At 42.3% G+C, this 18,884-nt stretch overlaps 1 protein-coding gene across 1 annotated transcript; it reads right to left on the reverse strand.

Moving 5' to 3' along the window:
- Positions 1-1,382: 1,382 nt before the first annotated feature.
- LOC129832357 (HHIP-like protein 1) lies at positions 1,383-15,546 on the reverse strand. Its single transcript, XM_055896369.1, has 9 exons — positions 14,955-15,546; positions 10,092-10,738; positions 9,753-9,896; positions 4,782-5,110; positions 4,488-4,614; positions 4,110-4,255; positions 3,637-3,718; positions 3,139-3,221; positions 1,383-3,009 (listed from the first exon to the last, which is right to left on the reverse strand). Exons 1-9 carry the CDS (start codon positions 15,240-15,242, stop codon positions 1,937-1,939), a joined length of 2,919 nt encoding a protein of 972 aa, XP_055752344.1. The 5' UTR covers positions 15,243-15,546; the 3' UTR covers positions 1,383-1,936.
- Positions 15,547-18,884: the final 3,338 nt, after the last annotated feature.

Below are 18,884 nucleotides of genomic sequence, written 5' to 3' on the forward strand. Positions count from 1 at the left end.
TAAAATGAAGACGGATTAAATGAGTTATGCCCACTCTGTTGCCTACTTTCAGCACCATGAGCTGTCCATTTCTGACTGATTGTGCCGCGGCTTCTGCTTCAAGTTTCAGCAGCACAATGTAAATTACTCAAATATGGCTTATTGTGAGGTCAATAACTCTGATAAATAGGCTGACATGGGCAAGAAACATATTGCTTTTAATGAAATCAATTATAGTAGTAGCAAGCTATCAAAGTTGACCTCAGGTCCTTCTCATCTTCCTGCTCTCTTTCTCAAACTGAACAGAACATAGGCTGTAGGCTAGTCCATGCGCAAGATGGACTAGGCCTAATTTTTTTATTAGCCTTTGAGTCTCCTGAACTGCCACTATATGCATACACAGGACAGCCATTGGTTAGGCAAAACACAACAACTTTTTGATCAGCAAGAGCAGAGCAGGCATTGGGCTCAGTGTTGGAATATCCATTGCAGTGTGTAATGCAGCCTAGTTTTATTTACACAATCCCAGCAGCCATCTTAGAAATATAACTTTCCTCTGTGCTTCTCCAGGCATGCATTTCGTAGCCTATACTTTATAGGCTATGGATAATTTGGTTGAGACCACACTAGCCTATAAGCGCACTTGATATTTCCCACCCAGCAGAGAATCAGAGATGAGGGGCGGCATTGGGCACACATCGATATATAGCCTAATAAGCAACTAATTCTAAAACACAGAGAAATAGAAAAAGTAATCAATTACAAATTACATGACCCTCCCCTGGACTAGGAAAAAAATGAAATCCTAAACCCTCCCGTTGACTGAAGTTGAGAAAGCATGACTCACCCCCATTTTCCTCCAGGGACCATTATGTAAACTTTTACTTAACTACATTCCTAAAGAAAATACTGTACGTTTTACTCCATACATTTTTCCTGACACCCAAAGTACTCTTTACATTTTGAATGCTTAGCAGGACAGAACAATTGTCAAATTCAAGCACTTATCAAGAGAACATCCATGGTCATCCCTACTGCTTCTGATCTTGCAGACTCACTAAACCCAAATGCTTCATTTGTAAATTATGTCTGAGTGTTTGAGTGTGCCCCTGGCTATTCTAAAATAAAATGGTGCTTTCATGTCGGATTTAGACTTCCCAGTTTCCCATTTACTACGAGCACATGAAACCACCCTTCTCCCTTATCGTTCAGCATTATGCCGCGTTCAAGTGCTAGTCGGAACATGTATAACTACAACCTATTAGCAAGTCGGACATTTCTGAGATTCCTAGTTCCGACTAGCATGTGAACGCAGCATTAGTCCTCTGAATAACAGTTTTGTTTTATCTGGTTGTCCATGGGTGACGCAGTATGCTTGCTTGAGTAGAAATGAGGAGCAAGAATTAAATTGAAATCTCAGTTTATTCGTCTCAATGGCCTTAAAAACAGTTTACATACTGTATATAATCCGTCAAATTTTAATAAAGCACACAATGTCCAGCATTTTCCTTTTCATTATCATTATTATTATTATTATTTTGACATCACTTCTTCACATGTAGAATTTTTTTGATGAAAAAGTAAAAGAAAACATATGATTATATATATAGATGTGATTATCAATTCATACAATGTAAAAAATTCTAATTTCAACAAAATATATGCCATTTCTTTCAGCAGAGGGCAGTATTGTAAAGTGATACACTTTTTTCTGGAAGGGAGGCAAGGGAAGGAAAGGGATTCTCCCTCTGAAGTAAAGTATCAGAAAGTCTAGTCTACAATCAACAATTGCTGTTAATCATCTTGAATTCGCAGTGTATGTGAGTATGTGTGGGGGAGTAGATGGTGAGATATGTCTGACCACAGTTTGTGCCCTGGAGTACAGTACATAGAGGAAGATTCTGTTCATGCACAGGAGAGTAGCAATGATCCCCCCAGTCAGACATCTTTTGGCTCATTATTTATCCTCGTCGTGGTGGTAGCCACACACCACCCCCACATCCTCATCGTGTGCACAGTTGTGCTTGCCCACCTTTGCCCGTTTGCAGTCCAGTAACGTCCTCTCTGTGCCTTCACACTCCACATCATCTAGCAGGATACTGCCACTGCCACCGCCCAACTCCGCCCGTTTAGCAACACGCAGGGCTACAGGGAATCCTAGTTGCTGGCACACCACCGTAGCCGCTTTACTACTAAACAAGTCATCACACACTGTACCCCACTCCCCTCGTATGTAAATCTCCACCCGCCCACGGTCCGATAGCTGCTCTGCACTGATCAGCCTCACGGACCCAGCCCGGTGCTTCCGGCGCCGCTGCTTCCCAGGTTTGGAGCCCCGTTCCTTCTTGTTGACCCGGTTCCTTGTGGAACGGTCTATCTTGTCACTCTGGCCTTTCAGGAGCTTGTCCTGGGCCTTTGAGAGGATGAAGTTAGGCCTCTGGGTGGTGGGCTTTGTTCCAGCTGTCCAGTACATGGGCCTTGGTGTGGACTGGGGCCGGTTGGTCGTAACCCCTAGTGGTGGGGGTCTGACCGTGTCGTGTGGTTGTGGTAGGGTCAAGGGTCGTGCTGTTGGTGGAGAGGGCCTTCTGGCTCCAGTTGTCAACAGTGGTCGGGGCTTCGGGGTAACAGTGGGCCTGGTGTAGGACAACGACGTTCTCTGCCGGGAAAGAGTGGTGGCATGACCTGGCCTGGCCGTCATCACCTGCCTCCATGAGGTGGTCAGGGCAGGTGTAGCAGTACCAGTAGGCCTCTGCTGCATTGAGGTGGGGTTGGAAGGTGTTGCTGCAGGTTTAACAGTAGCCCGCGTCGTAAGAGGTTTAATAGTAGCCCTCATCGTTGAAGGTTTCACTGTAGCCCGCGTCGTTGCAGGTTTAGCGGTAGCCTTCAGGGTTGCAGTTGACGGTCTGTAGGTAGGTCTCGTCGTCGTAGAGCGCATGGTGGTCAGAGGAGTACGGAGCGTGGTGGTAGCTGTTGTTCTAGCCGTAGTAGTGGGCATAGCAGTGGTCATCGGCTTCTTGTCAATGACAAACTCTGTAGAGAGGAAGTCAAGCAAAAGAAACAGCCCTTTAGAGCACTCCAATTGACCGAGATGTGTTGCGCTATGACTCATGATAGCCTGCAAACACAGAGCAACGCGTGTTTGTTTGTGGTGTCACTTACCCTCCGTCGGGTGGAAGGGAATCAGCTTGCCCTTAATCTTGACAAGAGTGGGCTTGAAGCTGCACTTGCCTGGAGGTGCTCTCCTAGATGGTGAGAGAAATCCATCAAACAATCCATTTGTTCCAATGCTGCTCATGACAACTCTATCTCCTACTAATACAGTATTGTGTCATTTTAATCATACGTTATCATAACCACATGAAAAAACAATTCTATCATAGATAAGCACATTATATTCAGTAAATTGCATTTCGGGGTAAAGGATTTAGCAGATATTCCCTTAGTGTGACACAGAGCAAGTACATTTGTGATTACACAGTTAAAGTAAGAGATGTACTAAACAAACCCAGGGGGATTGAAGACCACATCAATAATAGGATGGACAACAGACATTAGTATATCTGGCAAAGGTATGTCTGTTTTGGGAATCTGCCATTAATTCGAGATGAATTCCCAGAGCCCTCAGGCTGTTGGGACATTGGGACCCTAGTTTAATACCTGGATGGATCCACTATCTTATAGATCACCCCCGCTCTGGCAGACGCACTGGGAGCTCCCGTTGCCAGGAAGTGCAGCTCCCCTAGAAACAAGAGGGTAATAAGTATCTAAGACCCAGCACAAAGATATGCAACACTTTCAAAGTGAAACGCAGACAGACCGTTTCTTTTGAACCCCTTCCCACTCTAATTAGCTTTGAAGTCAGGAATTCTGAACAAGATTCCTTTTTGAAACTTATCTGAAGTTAAAGAGCATGCACTAAGTGATGCACCACTGGGTTTGAACTCTTTATTGCTGTTCAAAAGCAGAAGACGCTCATCATGAAATAGCTCAGAGAAGCAATTTTTCATGGTTGCCTTGGATGAGTGACATCACAAGCAGCATGCATCCCCTAATGGCCTTTTCATGTACGGATCAGTACAAACAAAACACAAAGAGACACAAAAACATGCAAAGCTAGTTGTCAAGGTTACCTGCCTCATCTTCAGCAAAGGATATTATGTATTTGTAATAGCTGTTGATGAGTTTGGGGAATCGGCACGTCTGGCCCTTTCCCATACACATCTCCTTGTACTCCCACTTCCCAGTGCTTTGGTTCTCCTTCAGTGACATCAGCCGCCTAGGTAGACAAGGAGTCACTCAGATTGTGCATGTGTCAAGTGAGTTTTAGGGCAAAAAAACGATTGTAATGCTATTGTTTTAATGCATTTGAAACATTTGGCAATGTTCTATCAATGTTAAGAACATTTGTCTATCAACTCCTTTTCAAGGCATGACAATCTCTGGAACAATTAAGCATATTAATCAGTATAACATTGGATAAATGTAGGTTATGTTGTATAAACACACACCCACTCATAAAATCCCCGAATATGTAGAGGCCGTTGAGATTAGGCATCTGGCAGCCTCGGTATATGTAGCCTCCAGTGACCGACTTCCCCAGTTTGTGGGGGTAAGCGAAAATAGGCAGGATGTCATCTGAGGAGAAAAAAGGTAATACAACAATACATCTCGCTTTGGAAACATGCTGCAAGGATTTTACACCGCTTAAGGGTTTTAATAAATATCTGAACTTATAATGAACTGATGCTTGATTGATCAGCCTGCCACTTCTACCAAGCCTGTAGGAGGAGTAGCCTACTCACCAAGAGAGGAGTTGCGACACAGCCTGTTGTCATAGCAGGAAAATCCCTCCTTGGCTCTCCAGCCATAGTTGCCACCCTTGACGATGAGGTCCACCTCTTCAAACTTGTTCTGCCCCACGTCCCCGCAGAACAGTCGACCACGGCCCTGCCCGGTGATGGGGTCGCCCCGGTCGATGGAGCAGCGCCACATGTTACGCACCCCATAGGCGTAGATCTCAGGCAGCGAGCTTTTCTCCCCCAGGAAAGGATTGTCCGACGGGATACTGTAGGGGTCCATGTCACCGTTGTTGTCCACATCGAGACGCAGCACTTTGCCCAACAGAGTGGACCTACGCACATATGGGGTGGAGTTAATTCATAGGAAAATGTACGAGCGTTTTAGTGTGTGCTTCTGTCATTGTTGTGTGTGCTTCTGTCGTTGTTTTTCATTTGTGTTTGAGTATCCAACCTGGTCTCAGACCATTTTGTAAATCTGAGACACTCTAGTATGATACAGTGGCTTGCGAAAGTATTCACCCTCTTGTCATTTTTCCTATTTTGTTGCCTTACAACCTGGAATTTAAATATATTTTTGAGGGGGTTTGTATCATTTGATTTAGACAACATTCCACTGGTGTACAGCAATCTTTAAGTCATACCACGGATTCTCAATTGGATTGAGGTCTGGGCTTTGACATTTAAATGTTTCCCCTCAAACCACTCGAGTGTTGCTTTAGTAGTATGCTTAGGGTCCTTGTCCCGCTGGAAGATGAACCTCCGTCCCAGTCTCAAATCTTTTGAAGACTGAAACAGGTTTCCCTCAAGAATTTCCCTGTAATTAGCGCAATCCATGTGTCCTTCAATTCTGACCAGTTTCCCAGTCCTGCCGATGAAAAACATACCCACAGCATGATGCTGCCACCACCATGCTTCACTGTGGGGATGGTATTCTCGGGGTGATGAGAGGTGTTGGGTTTGCGCCAGACATAGCATTTTCCTTGATGGCCAAAAAGATACATTTTAGTCTCATCTAACCAGAGTACCTTATTCCATGTGTTTGGGGTGTCTCCCACATTTTGCGAACACCAAACGTGTTTGCTTATTTTTTCTTTGAGCAATGGCTTTTTTTCTGGCCACTCTTTCGTAAAGCCCAGCTCTGTGGAGTGTACGGCTTAAAGTGGTCCTATGGACAGACACTCCAATCTCCGCTGTGGAGCTTTGCAGCTCCTTCAGGGTTATCTTGGTCTCTTTGTTGCCTCTCTGATTAATGCCCTCCTTGCCTGGTCCGTGAGTTTTGGTGGGCGGCCTTCTCATGGCAGGTTTGTTGTGGTGCCATATTCTTTCCGTTTTTTAATAATGGATTTAATGGTGCTCCGTGGGATTTTTTATAAGCCAACCCTGATCTGTACTTCTCCACAACTTGGTCCCTGATGTGTTTGGAGAGCTCCTTGGTCTTCATGGTGCCACTCGCTTGGTGGTGCCCCTTTCTTAGTGGTGTTACAGACTCTGGGGCCTTTCAGAACAGGTGTATACATAATTACATGTGACAGATCATGTGACACTTAGATTGCACACAGGTGGACTTTATTTAACTACTTATGTGAATAATGAATGTAATTGGTTGCACCAGGTCTTATTTATGGGCTTCATAGTAAAGGGGGTGAATACATATGCACGCACCACTTTTCCATTTAAAATGTAGATTTTTTATTTTTTATTTCCCTTCACCAATTTGGACTATTTTGTGTATGTCCATTACATGAAATCCAAATAAAAATCAATTTAAATTACAGGTTGTAATACAACAAAATAGGAGAAATGCCAAGGGGGTTAATACTTTTTCAAGGCAATGTATGCTACATTTCGTATGGTGTGTATTAATTTGTTCATCATTCATTTCGTATGGTATGTTAAAAATTACAATTTGCATTATATGTTACGAATTTGCAAAACGTACTATATGTTGTGAATTTGCAAAATGTACAATACGTTACGAATTTGCAAAATGTACGATATATTATGAATTCTAGCTAGGTGGCTAACATTAGCTAGCTGGCTAACATTAGCTAGGCTAGGGTTTATGGTTAAGTTTAGGAGTTAGGTTAAAGGGTTAAGGCTAGGGTTAGGGTTAGCTAAAAGTGTTAGGGTTAGGGGAAGGGTTAGCTAATATGCTAAGTAGTTGCAAAGTAGAAAGAAAAGTAGTAAGTATTTGAAAAGTTGCTAATTCGCTAAAATGCTGAAGTTATCCGGGATGAGATTCAAATTCATCACGGACAAGGGTTAAGGTTAGTGTTAGGGGAAGGGTTAGCTAAAAGGGTTAAGGTTAGGGTTAGGGGAGGGTTAGCTAAAAGGGTTAAGGTTAGGGTTAGGGGAGGGTTAGCTAACATGCTAAGTAGTTGCAAAGTAGCTGAAAAGGTAGTAAGTAGTTGAAAAGTTGCTAATTAGCAAAAATGCTGAAGTTGTCCATGATGAGATTCAAACTCACAACCTTTGGGTTGCTAGACTTTCGCATCTTACATACTGCGATACTTTCATTAAGTAACCATCTGTCTTATGTAACCATGCGAAACTTAACATATCATGCTAATTTGAGTGTCCCGGATTTCTGTTTCCTATGTTGCGTCTAGTCTACGAGACCAGGCTAGTGTATCACAACAGTCATCAAAGACATTTATGTTTAATGATGAGTGAGTACGTTATAGATGCACAAAGATCATGACCCTAAAGCATTTTTGGGGGAATGATATTTATGCCTCCGTGACTTTCTCACTCATCTTTATTCACAATTCATTCATGATTATCCGTAATCATGGTAACATCCACATGAATGTAGAAGGGTTCAGAAACATATTCTATTCTTATTTACAATAATTATTTTTGTATTATTTACCATTCATTTCTATTGAGCACAACACCCTTGAAACACAACCAAAACAAACTGCAAATGCATCCAAGAAGTTTGTAGAGTAGACAAGTTTGATGTAGTCATTGTGTGCTAGGAAAATGGGACCTAATATTAAACTTTTTACTATATTTAATACACTATAAGTGAATGTATCCAAATACATATGACTAAATATATAAAGTGCATAAAGTGCTTGCATTTCTAAACGATGAAATAGATATGTATGAAAATACCCTCAAATAAAAGGTGACATTCTGTACTGTCACCTCATATAAAACATTTAATCTCAAATCCAAAATTCTGGAGTATAGAGCCAAATTAATCGTTTTTAACTTCACTGTCCAAATAAATACATAGTGGAATTTCTCTCTCTCTCTCAATTCAATTCAATTTCAATTCAAGGGGCTTTATTGGCATGGGAAACATATGTTGACATTGCCAAAACAAGTGAAGTACATAATATACAAAAGTGGACTAAACAATTGAAATGAACAGTAAACATTACACTCACAGAAGTTCCAAAATAATAAAGACATTACAAATGTCATATTATGTATATATACAGTGTTGTAACAATCTCTTCTCTCTCTCTCTCTCTCTCTCTCTCTCTCTCTCTCTCTCTCTCTCTCTCTCTCTCTCTCTCTCTCTCTCTCTCTCTCTCTCTCTCTCTCTCTCTCTCTCTCTCTCTCTCTCTCTCTCTCTCTCTCTCTCTCTCTCTCTCTCTCTCTCTCTCTCTCTCTCTCTCTCTCTCTCTCTCTCTCTCTCTCTCTCTCTCTCTCTCTCTCTCTCTCTCTCTCTCATACACATACTATTATGCGGCCCACAGCGTCGCGTCTTGTGTAAATATTAGCCATGGCAGGTTCCACAACCCTCATATCCCTGGCCTCCCATTCATTGGCTGTCAAGAAACCCTCTGCTCATCTTTCTTCTCCTGCGATGAACTGAAAGGGATGTTTCCACCCAATGGAACTCAATAGAATGCCTTTACCGTAAGTACCGCCCCCGGGGTAAAGCTGTGATGTAAAGATCCCTCTATTTCCGCATGCATGAATTCTGCTATACACTAGAGCTACCCAACTATAAACTAGACATAACCCTCTTCTGAGAATAACGCATAACAAGGTTTGATTAAGAGCACCTGCTCTTACTGTACGTCTTGCTGCTGTTGAAGATAGGAGGATGAGCTCATTGTTATGGCTGGAATCAATCATGCATTTTCCATATTTTTTTGTGATTTGTTTGATACTGTTCCAATTATTCCATTCCAGCCATTACAATGAGCCCGTCCTCCTATAGCCCCTCCCACCAGCCTCCTCTGCACCACATTTACATCTACATCGTAATATTCTGAACAGAGTAGCAGATATTTTACCTGCACTCAGGTCTTTAAAAGGAGAGGTAAACGTCCCTTTTGAAGCTCGACTACACAAGACTGTAGTGATTATCACATGGTACGAAAAGGCCCGACAACATCCCCCATAAGTATTACTTTTGGCCTGGCACTGCAGGTCCAGACTGGCCACTGACCAATACGCTGTGGGGGTGGCACTCACTTAGAACCTGACTGGCAATGTTATGCCCTGTCCTTGCCCATGGTTCAAAATAAAAATGCATTCTAAGACACAGACTGTCCAAAGCTCAGTGATGTTTTTTTCTTAATATCACTGTGTGTACAATTCTGACAGTGTTTTATAACTATAGATGCTTTGAGTCATTTCTGAATGGCCCTGTGACACTCTGTAGATTCTGGGCACTGCCAACCCCTGCCCATGCCAGGAGAACCCTTATTTTTCCTGTAATTTCTTGTCTGTAAATGAGTATACTTTGAGGAGCCAGCACATCACATTAAGTGTTTCCATCCACCACTAGCTCTAATACTCCAACACTACTGTTTAGGTGTCCTTAGTTGAATGATAACTATATCGTCAACACTTTAAAAATGTATGTCTCTGAAGCGAACATATCATTCTGACCTTCAAAAAACATCAACATGAGGTGAAGGCTAGAAATACACTAAATTACTAAATGTCACCCCCTAATTTGTTTCCCCTGAATGTGTTTGAAATATATAGAGCACAGTGACTCACTTATTCTGGGAGTTCCCAAACTTTCCAAAGGGGTCCCCTGCTCTTCCGCCATCGCCGATGAAGATATAGAGGTAGCCATCATGCCCGAAGAGAAGTTGGCCCCCGTTGTGGTTCGAGGCAGGTTCCACCACTTCCAAAATAGTTCTACAAAGAAAACCACTCATGACTAAACATCACTAAATTAGAAATCTGATAGGACGAGTGTAGTTGCAGATCTCTATTTCAAATCTGCTGGTTCGTTCAGATTTGTTTCAAAATGTCAAATGCATTCATGTGAATGGAGCCGATGACTCCACAGGTTCTGATTCAGTCCATGCCATTTGGTGATACTTCTCTTACCTCTCTGAGGAGTGGTCTAGTTGGTTCATATCATCAGCGGACAGTGTAAACTCACTAATGCGGATCCTCTCCTCCTTCTTCACAGACACAGAGTAGTAGACATAGGCCTTCCGCACCACCGTGAAGCGCGGGTGGAGGGCCATGCAGAGGAAGCCTCTCTCATCCCCCGCCCAGGGCGAGGTGAGCACTGCCTTGGTCAGGTTGAGGAAGGGCCGGTCAATACGGGAGCCGTTGGACAGGTACGTCCACACGTAGCCCAGCTGCTCGGCCACAAAGAAGCGGTGGGTCCCGTCGTCGGCGTGGACCATGGCCACCGGGTTCCTCAGGCCGTTGGCCACCTCCTGCAGACACAGCTGCAGACAGCCCTCGGGGTCCGCCCGAACATCTCCCAGGTTGGCATTGAGCTTGTCGTCGGAGAGCACGTTGGGGTAGCAGTACTCCCTGTCTTTCAGTTCCAGGAAGTTACAGAACTTATTGCGGTCGTCCTCTATGCCCACTGTGGCGTTGTTGTCGGTGAGCAGGCTAATGGTGTAGCGGCACTGGTGCCAGAACTCAGAGCAGTAGTCTCCGCACAGGCCTGGCAGCTTCCTCATGGGCGTGTTGGCATCCTCAGCATCATACAGGTGGGCAGAGTAGGGAGAGCACTCCTGCAAGGATAAGGAAACCTTGTTTGAAAAGTGGCAGAGCTATTGGGGCTCGGACAACACACGCTTATGAGCAAAACTTCATGATCAGTAGACCTACCTTATCGGCTGATAACTTTCATAATGAGCTACCACTTAAGCTGTAGTCTATAGCCACTTGATTTGTGTAATGTCGTATATAATCTTCAAAAGTATAGTCCACAGGTTAATACTATGCCATATCTGTTCGTGATACTGTGCAGCTATTTTCATGATGTACTCTCTCTAAGCTTGAAAACATTTGTAATTCAGCATGTCCTCTTCTCATCCCAGTACTAACCAGATCAGCTAGTAATAACTATTCTAGAAATAAATAAGGTCTGTTTAAATGCATCTTGGAACGTCCAATCCCTTGTTAAGTCAAAGACACAAAATTACACTCATTTTGACACTGGTAAACCGTTGGAACAATTATGCAAAACATATAAACCACTGTAACGACTGGTACTGAAAAAGACAGTTCTGTTACAAAGACTCTGATTAATGATATATATATATATATATATATATATGATTCCAAGTCTAAGGCAAAGTGGGCATAATGTGTTCTGGAGTTCTGCTGAGTATTTATTTACTTCTTCATATTTAAATCTGGGATATGCTCTCTCAAAGGTACCATCAAACCACTGCTCAAAAACTCAACATCAAAGCTTTTAATATCAACAGCACTGGCCAACTCTGGGATAAAATCTGTTGCTGGCCATAAATTGTTAGGTGGATTATGCAGTCACGTGATTGTCAGGCAGTGACGTAAACGAAAAGGGGGCAATCTGGAGGTGGTATGTGTTATGCACAGCCACACTATGTGCCTGAGTTGGGGGTACAGTAAAAACCAATAGGTAAGAGTTGACAAATGTGGGCACATAGCCACTAAAAAGAACATAAAAGCATGCATGAAATGCCTTGATTATATACAAAATGTAAGATATATCACATCATAGCACCTTGGGGTAAATGTTTATTTTTTACTTACATCATTTCTGTTAGATCTTAAAATATCTAGATTTGGCTCTTGTTGAGGGGTTCATTTGTTTCTGCAGATCTGAAATAGGTTCCCAGCTATCTCCCAGCAGGGGGCCATCCCTTTCAAGTCTTTACAAACAAATCCGGCCACGCTGAGTCCCATTTCCTTTGTACATGTAATGGAACAATCCAGAGAAAGTGTATCAAAAGAGCCCAGTGTTCATTGAAGCTAAGCAGGGCAGGATTGATATCATGCCATGCTTATTTGGTTAAGTTTCAATCCAAGGTGAAAAAGGGAATCTCTGAGTCTGAATCTAAAATGCTATTGATCTACGCCAAACATACAGTGGCTTGTGAATTTATTCACCCCCTTTGCATTTTTCCTATTTTGATGCCTTACAACCTGGAATTAAAATATATTTTTTGGGGGGGGGTTGTATCATTTGATTTACACAAAATGCCTACCACTTTGAAGATGCAAAATATTTTTTTATTGTGAAACAAACAAAAAGAACAGAAACCTTGAGCGTGCATAACTATTCACCCTCTCAAAGTCAATACTTTGGAGAGCCACTTTTAGCAGCAACTACAGCTGCAAGTGTCTTGGGGCATGTCTCTATAAGCTTGGCACATCAAGCCACTGGGATTTTTGCCCATTCTCCAAGGCAAAACCACTCCAGCTCCTTCAAGTTGGATTGGTTCCAGCAATCTTTAAGTCATACCACAGATTCTCAATTGGAGTGAGGTCTGGGCTTTATTGCCTCTGATTAATGCCCTCCTTGCTTGGTCTGTAAGTTTTGGTGGGCAGCCCTCTCATGGCAGGTTTGTTGTGGTACCGTATTCTTTCCAATTTTGAATAATGAATTTAATGGTGCTCCGTGGGATATTCAAAGCTTCAGATATTTTTTTATAACCCAACTCTCATCTCTACTTCTCCACAACTTTGTCCCTGACCTGTTTGGCAAGCTCCTTGGTCTTCATGGTGGTGTTGTGGACTCTGGGGCCTTTCAGAACAAGTGTATATATACTGAGATCATGTGACAGATCATGTGACACTTAGATTGCACACAGGTGCACTTTATTTAACTAATTATGTGACTTCTGAAGGTAATTGGTTGCACCAGATCTTATTTAGGGGCTTCATAGCAAAGGGGGTGAATACATATGCACCACCACTTTTCCATTTTAATTTTTTTATTTTTTTTATTTTTTAACAAGTAATTTTTTTAATTCCACTTCACCAATTTGGACTATATTGTGTATGTCCATGACATAAAATCTAAATAAAAATCAATTTAAATTACAAGTTGTAATGCAACAAAATAGGAAAAACACCAACGGGGATGAATACTTTTGCAAGGCACTGTAGACACAAACCTCTAGGTGGCAATTACCCTTCTATGACTCTCTGTAATTAACATACCAGCGCTACCCTTGACCATATAATTTATTGTGTAATTCAGCCCAAAATCAACAGGGCCAAGTTTTTCAAAAATGTTAAATGCATATAAAAAAATTCTATGCATATAAAATAGAATGAGCAGAACGGGAGTCCACATTCAAGTCAATGATTTGACAGTTCTAGCCATTCTATTTCTATGCATGTAATCCTAATCCAGATAGATAACTTTTGAAAAACTGCACCCTGGTCATTGTTCTTTGCCCTGTTTCATCTCGTTTTATCAAATGGGTGTTGACTCCTCTGGCCTCTACTGTAGGCAGCCCTGATAATGCAGTCACTTCGCCAATTATAACGTTCTGTTTAAATCCTTTGGAAATACTGTAATTTAGGCCGGCGTTGGATGGGAATTTGAATTTGTACAGTTTAGCGTGGAAACAACCCTAGACTAGCACACCCACAAACACTGCGATTGTAAAGAAGGTTAAAGCTGTGTGTGTTGGTTTCCTTTCCTCCACAAGTCACCAAAGACAACGTAAATACACTCAAAGAACACTCTAAAAAGGCCCTCCTTCCAAAAGAGGTGGGCAGTAATGAGAGAGTGCACATGTGCCACATCGTATCGGACAAACCTTCAGAGTTCCACGTTGCCACGATCACTGTAAATGTGAGACTTCTCAGCTTCCAACGTTGGGAAGGAGGTATAGGATAGGCTGTATTTAGTTAAATGGTTGACGTCAATGTTACTACTTGTTTTGTATCCCAATAGTCAGCCTTAATCCTACCACAAGTAGATGGTATAGTTCCTTCAACTACTTCATCTGGATTCAACTCCTCACCTCCATCTCCCTCCTGTCCTCCCTCCCTCCAGTGAAAATATAATATTGTATATCCTGTTCAGTGGCCAGACAGGAAATCAATGTTTCTTTCGCTGGTGGTCAGTGGACCTCTTGACAGATCACAAGCAGCCCCCTGTATCTATGATAACTGTTCGGACAAAGGGCATCATTGAGCAGAGTTTACCCTGGCTAAGTGGCCGTAGGCATTGGGTCTCCAGCCACTGACCACACTGCCTGTATCTCAGCATGGCTGATAGGAGAGCTGAGGGCCAAGCACAACAGCTCACTTCCACCAATGGAGGCTGCTGAGGGGAGCCCGGCTCATAATAATGGCTGGAACGGAGTAAATGGAATGCCATCAAACACATGGAAACCATGGAAACCATGGAAACCACGTATTTGATACCATTCCACTAATTCCAGCCATTCCCACGATCCTCCCCAACTAAGGTGCCACCAACCTCCTGTGACTTCCACTGGATCCAAAACCAAACAAAGCTGAGGACACATTCATGCGATTCTCATCATTGGAGAGGACAAACAAGTCATCCGTATACAGTAGTGATGTTGTGGTACTGTGGTTCAGGACCCTAAATCCACCATTGTTAACAGTGCTGTCGTTTCTCATGCTCGAACAGTCAAGTCAAGGTCTTCCATAATACCTCCAACTATAATTTGTTCCAATCTACAGCGTGCACATTTGGAAAGGCCTGGGGTATGTCATTATCATGATGCCTACGTACATTTCAGTAGCGCAGGGGTGTACAAATCTGAATGAAATATAGTTTCATGAAATGTGGTAGCTTAATCTATATGCATTTTTTTATGTCCTGTGATGAATTAGAATTTTAGAACAAGTGAAAAGGTTTTAAAACCATGCAAGAAGAGAATCCATTCTACAAATATCCTGCAATTTTGTGGACTGTTTTAGATAAGGAGTCATTAGCTAACATCTGACTACTGACAGACTTCAATTTACCTGACAGAGGATGGTGCGTATGTATTTCGCACAGGTCACGTAACCCGAGTAGTCAAAGTAGTCCATGATCTTGTAGAAGTTCTGGGAGATCTTGTCATCTTTCTCCAGGTCACAGCAACCAAACTTTGCATACTCCTTACAGAAGACCAGAGGCTCCCGTGGCTGGAAGGGGGGCTTGTAATCCAAGCACTGGGGGTGTGTGTTCCCATGTCGGGGTGCGAGTTGGACCAGTAGGACCAACAGCCACCGGGACAGCAGCTCAACTCCCTTTACACTTACCCCGCTCATAGCAATGGTAGTTCCCCCTGCCACCTGTAGAGCTAAGTAATGGAGTGATGCAGAATTCCAAAAGGTCTGTGTGTAGTGGTGATTCTGTCCCTTCCCCCTGGTGCTTGACTGTAGGAGAGCCTTCCTATGTTTGCTCTGGACATGTGCTCTTTTGTGGGACAAAAAACGAATGGTGGTGGAGAGCAACAGGCCCTTTCATTCAGCAGTCAGCCCCGGCCAGCCACGCTGCTTCCACTCTCCAACTCAGATCCTATTCCCATCCCTCCCTCTGCTCCCTCCTCCCCTTACTCTCCCGCGCTCTCTGTCTGTCCTCCACAGACACATGGCATTCTTTCCCATTGCACCCTGTCTATATCACCCTGCTGTAGCTCCCCTCCCCCTCTACATACTCCGCCTTTTCTCTACTTCCCACGCACCTCTCTACCCTGCCTCACTGAGGGGAATAGACTAGGGGTGTGTGTGGTTGAATGACTCAGGACCTTGTGCTGAAAGAGGAGAGCAATGGATCCTCCACACACCACAAACAATGGCATAGCCTATACGAAACTGTATGTATACGATGGAGTACACATGGAGAACGCTGTTTGATATAGGCTTCTGCCCTTATTCAACAGGCATTTGTGAACCACTTGGTGATATGAAATGTCTCTAAAACCAATAGAGATCACCTGAAAATCCACCCTAAAGTGAATTGAGGCGAACGATGACTTGCTACAGTTCCTAAGTGTCGTGTCCTAGACCAACAGGGTATACAAATACCACTGTCGTATGTCTTTCATTTGGACTCAGCCACCTCCCTCCCATGTCCTTGGCTTCAGATGTGACACATTTGCAGAGCACACTCTGGTAACAACTTAGGAACTGTTCATAGTTCCTCTTTCAATTACACATTTTGAACATGTGGATATTAAACCATATGCATCCCAGGAAATAAATACAGCCCCGTATAATTACAGGAAAGGCTGGATAACAAGCTCATTAATCACATATTGGTTATTCAAATCGGTATCATCATTTTTAATTCCTTCTAGGATGTTTTCAGACCTTGCATTTTTGTCCGTGTTTTGTGCTTTACTGAGGTGAAAGGGCTGTGAGCCAGAGTAAGTGAGTTTGTCTGCTTTCTGGGAATTAGTTAAATACTACAGAATGCTATTTTTAGAGAAAGAGAAAAAGTAATGTCTCATCCTTATTCGTTTCAAAATGATTCAAGCTCTGTCAAATTGGTTGTTGATCATTGCTAGACAACCATTTTAAGGTCTTGCCATATATTTTCAAGCAGATTTAAGTCAAAACTGTAACTCTTCCACTCAGGAACATTCACAGTCTTCTTGGTACACAACTCCAGTGTAGATTTGGCCTCGTGTTTTAGGTTATTGTCCTGCTGAAAGGTGAATGAATCTCCCCGTGTCTGGTGTAAAGCAGACTGAACCAGGTTTTCCTTTAGGATTTTGCCTTTGCTTAGCTACATTCTGTTTCTTTTTTTATCCTGAAAAACTCACCAGTTCTTAACAATTACAAGCTTACCCATAACATGATGCAGCCACTACTATTAATAAAAATATGGAGAGTGTGTCACGAGCGTCGTCTTGAAAATGACCGGACCAAGGTGCAGCGTGGTGAGGGTACATTTTTCTTTATTTTTTAAATGTTGCCAATAAAACAATAAACAACCACGCGACCGTGAAGCTCCGTAAGGCTAACATGCATTAAACGAAGACAACATCCCACAACTAAGTTGGCAAAACAGGCTGCCTAAGTATGATTCCCAATCAGAGACAACAATAGACAGCTGCTTCTGATTGGGAACGTCACTCGGCCAAAAACAAAGAAATATAGAACATAGAATGCCCACCCAAATCACACCCTGACCTAACAAAATCGATAAATAAAAAGGCTCTCTGCGGTCAGGGCGTGACAGAGTGGTACTCAGTAATGTGTTGTATTGGATTTGCCCCAAACATAACACTTTGTATTTAGGACAAAAAGTTAATTGCTTTGCCACTTTTTTGCAGTATTACTTTAGTGCCTTGTTGCAAACAGGATGCATGTTTTGGAATATTTTTACTCTGTACAAGCTTCCTCCGTTTCACTCTGTCAATTAGGTTTGTATTGTGCAGTGGTGGAAAAAGTAGCCAATTGCCATACTTGAGTAAAAGTAAAGATACCTTACTAGAAAATGACTCAAGTAAAAGTGAAAGTCACCCAGTAAAATACTACTTGAGTAAAAGGCTAAAAGTATTATATACTTAAGTATCAAATGTAAAAGTATAAATAATTTCAAAGTCCTCATATTAAGCAAACCAGGCGGCATCATTTTCTTGTTTTTTATTTATTTATGGATCGCCATGGGCATGCTCCAACACGCAGACATAATTTACAAACGAAACATGTGTTTCGTGAGTTCGCTAGATAATTGGTTGTAGGGATGACCAGGGATGTTCTTTTGATAAGTGTGTGAATTAGACCATTTTATTGTCCAACTATGCATTCAAAATGTAATGAGTACTTTTGAGTGTCAGGGAAAATAAATGGCAACGATGTACGCAGAGAGTCGGGAAGCAAGTTCAGGGAGTGAATACATTTAATTAATAAATGAACAAAACAAGAAACACAAACAGCGCACCGACATGAAACAGGAACAGAAACAATAACGACTGGGGAAGAAACCAAAGGGAGTGACATATAAAGGGCAGGTAATCAAGGAGGTGATGGAGTCCAGGCGAGTGTCATTATGCGCAAACGCTCGTAACGCTGGTGACAGGTTTGCGCCATAAACGAGCAGCCTGGTGACCTAGTGGCCAGAGAGGGAGCACAAGTGACAACATCATTTTCTTTAGGAATGTAGTAAAGTAAAAGTAAAAGTTGTCCAAAATATGAATATTAAAGTACAGATACACCAAAAAACTACTTAAGTAGTACTTTCAATTATTTTTACTTAAGTACTTTAAACCACTGGTATTGTGGAGTAACTACAATGTTGTTGATCCATCCTCAGTTTTCTCTTATCACAAACCTTAAACTCTGTAACTGTTTTAAAGTCACCATTGGCCTCATGGTGTAATCTATGAGCGGTTTCCTTCCTCTCCGGCAAATCAGTTCGGAAGAACGCCTGTATCTTTGTAGGGACTGGGTGTATTGATCCACCATCCAGAGTGTAATTAATAACTCCACCATGCTCAAAGGGATATTCAATATCACATTTTTTTTACAGATAATTGTATGTGTGGGGTACAAGGATGAGGTAGTCCTTCAAAAACCATGTTAAACCCTATTATTGCAATTTATTATGTGACTCGTTAAGCAAATTTATTTAGGGTTGCCATAACAAAGGGGTTTAATCCGTATTGACTCGAGACATTTCAGCTTTTCATTTTTTATTAATTTATTTAAAAAAATGTAAAAACATAATTCCAATTTAACACTATGGGGTAATTGTGTGTAGGCCAGTGCCCCCAAAAATATACATTTATTTTATTTTAATTTCAGGTTGTAACACAACAAAATTCAGGGGGTGTAAATACTTTATGAAGGCACTGTACATAGTCATTGAACACTTGTCGTATTTTAGTGCTCAGCATATGTGGGAATTCCTTCAAGACTGTTGGAAAAGCATTCCAGGTGAAGCTGGTTGAGAGAATGCCA

The sequence above is a fragment of the Salvelinus fontinalis genome, chromosome 33 (assembly GCF_029448725.1).
Source record: "Salvelinus fontinalis isolate EN_2023a chromosome 33, ASM2944872v1, whole genome shotgun sequence".
Lineage (NCBI taxonomy): Eukaryota > Metazoa > Chordata > Actinopteri > Salmoniformes > Salmonidae > Salvelinus > Salvelinus fontinalis.

Bases quoted from the DNA above. Each gene is read 5' to 3' on its own strand.
- LOC129832357 (XM_055896369.1), bottom strand. From the start codon at position 15,242: ATGAGCGGGGTAAGTGTAAAGGGAGTTGAGCTGCTGTCCCGGTGGCTG. The intron at 5,111-9,752 runs GTGAGTCACTGT...ATATGTGCGTAG, and splicing joins TTTGGGAACTCCCAGAATAA to GTCCACTCTGTTGGGCAAAG. The intron at 3,719-4,109 runs GTAACCTTGACA...TCTTGTTTCTAG, and splicing joins CTTTGCTGAAGATGAGGCAG to GGGAGCTGCACTTCCTGGCA.